This window comes from Trichechus manatus, unplaced genomic scaffold, assembly GCF_000243295.1.
Source record: "Trichechus manatus latirostris isolate Lorelei unplaced genomic scaffold, TriManLat1.0 scaffold00092, whole genome shotgun sequence".
NCBI lineage: Eukaryota > Metazoa > Chordata > Mammalia > Sirenia > Trichechidae > Trichechus > Trichechus manatus.
Window position 1 is genome coordinate 5,943,412 of NW_004444028.1, and position 6,398 is coordinate 5,949,809.

A 6,398-nucleotide genomic window follows, 5' to 3' on the forward strand; every position below is an offset into this window, starting at 1 on the left:
CAAAAGGGTCCCCCAAAAGCCAGACCCATTAGCATCAAGTTGCTTCTGACTCATGGCACCCCCTAGAACTGAGCTGCATAGGGGGTCAGGGACCTCCTGTTCAGCTGAAGCTGGGTCATGAGGCTAACGGTTTTCAGGGGTGACACAATCATCATCCAAATACTTACTGCTTACCATGCACAGAGGAGAAACAGCAGTGACGGAGACTGCTAGTTTCTGGCCGACCATCATCCATTTTTCCTTCCTATTAGCACCTTGGTTTCCTTTCTGGGAGATTCTCTCCCCCCTTACCCCAGGGGGCAACATGGAGAAGAATGTCCAGACCAGGTGCCTGCCCCCCCAAATGGTAGCTGAAGTGGGTCTCTGGAACATTCTTCCCCCAGATCCTTCCTCTTACCACCTGTCACAGTGAGGGGTGGGCATGTGACCCAGAAATGTACCTGGAGCTCAGGACCAGTGCTGGGGAGAGGCGTGATGTAGCTCCTCCCAGATCTTTCTAAGCCTGGCTCTCAGCCCTCTCTGCTATCCTGAGTCCCCCCACTGCCTCCCAGCAAGTCCTGTGGCCTGTGCTAGCCAGAATGTCATTACTACTGCTGGCCGATCACACAGATATTTCCAGATGAGTCTCTGCCCTAAGGAACGGTGAAGTGGGACCAGACTTCACTGCGGGGTAGAGCATGTGCTGAGTACCACGTGGGGACGGTCAGCGGCTCTGGAAGGCAGAGCCTGGCACTCAGGCCCCCCACGTCCCCGGCGCCCGGCACTGCCAGGACTCCAGAGCTGGTTTCTGTCTGCCTTCCGATGAGCCACAAGGTTCTTCAATCCAGGGCGCATTCTTAGGGAGACATGATCTGAGTATGGAGATGCTGTCATTTATTCAACTGTGCTGTGACTCGAGTGACGAGAGATAAAGGAACGCTTGGGGACCGATGGAAGGGAGCAGGGGCCAGCGAGTAGGAATCAGGTGCTGTTTACTCTGATCCGCAGCAGACCGCCTTGGACGTTTAGACGGTAGAACAAAGAAGGGCAATGGCCGAGCTTTGCTGTGAGAATATCAGGCTCCTTGGGCCTTAATTTTAGGCTCCAGAAATCTTCTGGTATTTAGTCTGGGGAGGTAGCGTCATCACTGGCTTTGTAATCACAGTTCTCAGTTCAAATCCCTGCTTGGCCACCTTCTCAGTGTGTCGCCTTGGTTAAGTTCTCCAGCATCTCTGAGCCTCAGCTTTCCCATCTGTGAAGTGGGTATGAGATCATCTCACAGAACTACAATGAACACCCAGCTGGTGATCCTTAATGCTCAACCACTTCCCCAGTTTAGTCTCCTCGCACCTCCATTGGGAGGGAGGCCCCGGGCAGCCGAGGACTGCGGACGCCCCTATTGGGAGGGAGGGAGGGTCCAGACAGCCAAGGACTGGGGACACCTCCATCGGGAGGGAGGGAGGCCCCGGGCAGCCTAGGACTGGGGATGCCTCCATCGTGAGGGAGGGAGGCCCCGGGCAGCCAAGGACTAGGGACGACCCTATCGGGAGGGAGGGAGGGTCCTGGGCAGCTTAGGACTGGGGACACCTCCACTGAGAGGGAGGGAGGGTCCAGGCAGCCTAGGACTGGGGCCGCCTCCATCGGGAGGGAGGGAGGGTCCAGGCAGCTGAGGACTGGGGACACCTCCATCAGGAGGGAGGGAGGGGCCCAGGCAGCCTAAGACTGGGGACGCCTCCATCGTGAGGGAGGGAGGCCCCGGGCAGCCGAGGACTGGGGAGGAGTTACAGAATCAAGCTAACATTCCACAGCGCGCACACACACGTGCGTGCATAGTGCCAGAGGCGTACACGTCCTCTCTCCTGCAGTCTTCACAACAGGCCATCTTACAGAGACCGGGGCTTAGGTGACTTGCCCAGTAGCTGGTATGTGGCAGAAGGAGGGTCTGTTTTCTACTGAAAGTCAATATATTAAAATCTGTGCATCTGTTTCTCTAGGCTTGGTTAGGGTCAGTCAGTCCGCAAGAGACCGCTCGTCCTTGAGTTAACAGATAAAATGGAGCATCCGATCTGTAAGGTGGGCGCCTAGGTCCCCGGCTGTGGTGACCTGCTGCGGTTGTTGGCTAATGACGTACAAAGTCCCAGGGACAAAAATCATAAAAGGACTGCTGACAGCCCGTCCCGTCCTAGGAGCACCCAGGGAGGCCGCGCTGCTCCTAACGGTGCCTGCCTGCAACAGAACTGCTTACGGCGGGAATAAAGCAGGATCTCACAGCACGGTCCCCAAGCTAACGCAAGTGACCTGCAGCAAGAGGGCTCCAACGTCCTCCACGACTCGACAGAGAGCCAGAGCTGGACAGCTGCCACAGGCCGGGGGAGCATCACACACACAGAGGCGTTTATTGTTTGGGAAAGGCCTACACGGGTTTCACACAAATCAGATGGGAGCTCGTCCCGCCCCTGTGGTTCTCTGCTCCCTCCAATGAGGTCGTGAGGTTTCCCCACAGCCTGGCCGGCCACTGCTCCTGTCCCCAACAGCAGCCGACGCGAAGTCCTCTGGGCTCCTGACGGCTGGGCAGATGGAGCATGACAGGCCCCAGTGTGCCGTCTGCAGGGCACCACCAACTCGCCAGGCTTCAGGGGCGACAGGACAAAATGCCAACAGGCAAAACGCATCTCCTGAAAGGCTGCCTGGAGGTGGCGACGTTCGTTTTGCTTAGCAAGCAAAACAAAGTCAGCCAGCCTGGCGGAACAGGCAGGGTCTGCACTGGGAACCTTGGCGTGGAGCACACCCGGGCACAGGGTCCTGGCTCAGAACTCTGCTCAAAGGCGGGACGTGGTGGGGTCACAGAGAAGCCCCCCAGTTGCCTTGGGGTCGTCTCGGGTCCACAGGGCCAGGCCCCACAGCAGCTCAGTCCTCGGTCACGGGAGGGGGGACAAGGTGCAGCTGGAAGTTCTCGTTCTGGAAGATGCTGTTGAAAGCAGGGCCGCTCTGGGAGCCGCTGAAGGGCCTATAGCTCTCGCTGCTGCGGTGCTGGGAGAGTTCCGTCAGGAGGGCCAGCTGCAAAGGGGGAGATGCACATCAGCCGGGGCTCCGGGGGACAGGGGCTGGGGTCATGGGTCTGGGAAGGGGGAGACACGTCCGCCGAGGCTCCGGGGGGCACAGTGTGGGTCTGGAAAGGGGAAGGCGCACGTCAGTCGAGGCTCTGGGGGGCAGAGTGTAGGTCTGAGAAGGGGGAGCGCACATTAGCTGGGGCTCCAGGGGGCAGAGTGTGGGTCTGGGAAGGGGGAGACGCACGTCAGTCGAGGCTCTGGGGGGCAGAGTGTAGGTCTGAGAAGGGGGAGACGCACGTTAGCTGGGGCTCCAGGGGGCAGAGTGTGGATCTAGGAAAGGGGAGACACACGTCAGCCGAGGCTCCAGGAGGGCAGAGGCTGGGGTCGTGGGTCTGGGAAGGGCATGTGGACAGGGGTGGAGGGGATCCTAAGCTCCCGGGTCAGAGACCCGAGGCAGCACTCCACTGTGGGAAGAATAAAAACACTGGGTCAGATCCCAGGTGTGCAGGGCACGTGTGACAGGTGTGCAGCGCACAAGCCAGCCATGTGACCTTGGGCAAGTTCACGTCATCTTTTAGGGCCTCAATTCCTAATTTCAAAGCCATGAGACTGGTTAACTCCTGGTCCCAGGGAGCTGTGACGCTGACTATGGACGGCTGATCCCGAGTCACTGTGGAGGGCGCCCGCTCCAGGCAGAGGCCAGGGCCCGCGCTCCCCTCACTGCTGGGCGCCCCCCCCAAGCTGAGGCCCTCCAGGCTCTGCTCTCCTCATTCCTCCAGCTCCTCAGGTCAGTGGACCTGAATGAAGATCGCCGGCTCACACCTCCCTGTTTCGAAGCCGGGAGAGCTCCCCATGGATGCCCAGCTGTTCAGTTCAAACTCAGTGGCCCAAAGCTGAACTCAGACTCCACCCTCTCCTCCAAACACATCCCCCCTGCTCCTAGCTCCCCTATTCTCCCAGTGACACTGGTCACCTGCACTCTGTTAGCAGCTCAGCCCCTGAAGACCTGCGGCGGAGGAGGGAGGGTCAGCTGCTGGGGGAGTAGACAGGCACACCCACTCACTTCGCCATCCTGCTCTGCCCCGAAAAGACACATCTCTATGTTCTACTTCTGTAACTTAGTGATCTGGAAACCCATGGGCCCCGGACAAGGGCTCAGCAGTGTGAAGTGGCAGAACTTCCTTGGAGGGCCCAGATTCCCAGCTCCTGGCGTGGAGCTTGGCTGAAGCTGGGAGGGGAAGGTGATGCCAGTTCAGCAGAGCTGCCGGGTCTACCGCTCAGGAGACCCCTGGAGAAGTCTCCCAGAACACAAACCTCGGCCCAGACCAACTCGCCAAGGGGGAAATCCCTCCGGCTGCCAAGCAACCGTGCAGGAGTCTGCCTGAGAATGGGGAGTGGCAGGGCAAGCCCGGGCACAGAAGCGGTGACACCACAGTTTGTGCAGGCTCAGGGCTGGAACTTAGGTGAGACTTGGGGAGCTGCAGGTGTGAGCTCTATCCTTTCGGTGATGGAGAGCCAGGGCGTGTTTTAAGCAAGGGTGTGACACGATCACATCTGGGCTTGGAAACAGGACCCAGGCAGCGGCCTGGAGGAGGGACTGAAGGGCACCTAACCAGCCAATTGGAGGACGCACAGTGACTCTGTGAGTGACAAGGAGGCCAGGCCCAGGACAGTGGCAGTTTGTAAAGGGGAGAAATACATCCCGGAGAGAGGGCGGCTATGGGCTGCAAGCCGCAGCCACCGGGCAGCTCAGCCGAGGGACCTCCCCCGTGAGTGGCTGGAGGGTGGGGGATGAGCCAGCGTGCCACCACACGTCTGCTTGGGGTGACCGGGCAAGGGAACGTGCTGCTCTGGAGGCAGAGGACAAGGCCGGGAAGACAGGTGGAAAAGCTCAGTGACTGCACTTCTGAGTAACATCAGGTTTGAAGAGCCCGTGGGGCACCCAGACTGAGGTGCGGCACTGACTACTGGTGGCCCCCAGTCTGCTCTCCCCCCCACACTCCCAGTTTCCCAGTAGTTTCAGCCTATGGCTTTTGGAATGAAGACTGCTTTGCCCAGCCTCCACTGCTGTTGGATGTGGCCGTGGATCTAAGCTCGGGACAATGGAGGTAAGTGGAAGTGGAATGTGCAACTGCCAGGAGGTATCCTTAAACAGACGACATATGCTCTTCTTCTTGGTCCTCCATCTTGCTAGCCGGAATGCAGATGTGATGGTTGGAACTGGAGCAACCATCTTGGACCATGTGACTATAAGCTACCGGGAGGCTCCTAGGAGGTGTCCTGGACTGCCTGCATTTACACTGCTATCTTGTTTAAGCCACTATTGGTTGGAATTTATCTTTCATGGCCAAAATGAATTCAACCATGTGAATGTCCAGCAGGCCTGGGGCTTGGGACAGATCTGGCAGTCATCAGTATGAACAGAGACCTCCCAGATGAGCACTAGGCTTTTGGCTTGCTATCCTCGGGGGTGGTACAAAAACACTGGCAGTCCTGTGTCTTCACAGCCCGTTTTGGAAAGAGAGACATCTCTCCACTTCCTCTGCACCCTTTGCCAAGCTCAGCATGCTCCCTGGCCAGGCTAGTTGTCCACCTGGCCGTCCGGGGGCGCAGAGCACCTTCCTGGCCCAGAAGGAGGCTAGAATGGGACTTGATGCACCGCACTTCCTAAACCATCTAAATAGGGAAATGAAATTTTAAACCACCACACAGACATTACCCGGGAACTTCCTCGGTACAGACGGCAAAGCTGATCAAATGCTTGGATTTGCTGCGGATCCAGAACAGGTTCTGAGGTTGCCTGAGAAATCAAAAAGAGAAAAAGTCACTAATACCATCTGACTGGGTCCATGGCGGCCTCTGTTTCTTGCCCCACACCAACAGGGAAACAGGACTTGGCGCTTCCTTCATCCCTCTAAAGAAAATCCACGCGACCAGCCATTAGTGAGAGATCTTTCACAGACCGTCCACTAGAAACGGGTATGTCCCTCTGTCGTCCCTCCTAGGCAGACCCCAGGATGACCCTTCCCCAATGTGGGCTCTAAATCTCCACGCTTACTTTCTTCAGAGCCCCCGACCCGGTCTGCTGTTACCGTGCAGAGCATTTCGTTCCAGCTCCGTCACTTAACCAGCAGAGATCCCCTTCCTTTGCAGAGAGGGATGTACTACACATGACAAATCGTTCCTTTTCCTGTCACATCACTAAAGCTGGTGGCACCCGCGGGGTAGCAAGGTCAGTCTGCTGCCTTCCGGAAGAGGGGAGGCCTCCTTTTGTTCCACCTGTGACTGTGGTGGGACGTGCCAACACTCTGGTTCTGCTCACAGCCAGACTCACACCTACCTGGTCACGGCCAGACTCACACCTACCTG

The 6,398-nt window shown here is 58.0% G+C and overlaps 1 protein-coding gene across 5 annotated transcripts in view; it reads right to left on the reverse strand.

Moving 5' to 3' along the window:
* Nucleotides 1-6,398, reverse strand: part of VPS8 (VPS8 subunit of CORVET complex) — a 227,130-nt gene that overhangs the window by 12,692 nt on the left and 208,040 nt on the right. For 4 of the 5 annotated variants that reach the window (XM_023736796.1, XM_023736798.1, XM_023736799.1 and 1 more), the window contains exons 46-47: nucleotides 5,749-5,829; nucleotides 2,235-3,036 (exon numbers count right to left, since the gene is read on the reverse strand). In XM_023736796.1, the coding sequence (XP_023592564.1) occupies nucleotides 2,887-3,036; nucleotides 5,749-5,829 (231 nt within the window). In that variant the 3' untranslated portion in view covers nucleotides 2,235-2,886. Of the gene's footprint in view, nucleotides 1-2,234; nucleotides 3,037-5,748; nucleotides 5,830-6,398 lie in introns of those variants that run through there. The other variant, XM_023736800.1, reaches the window with a different exon arrangement.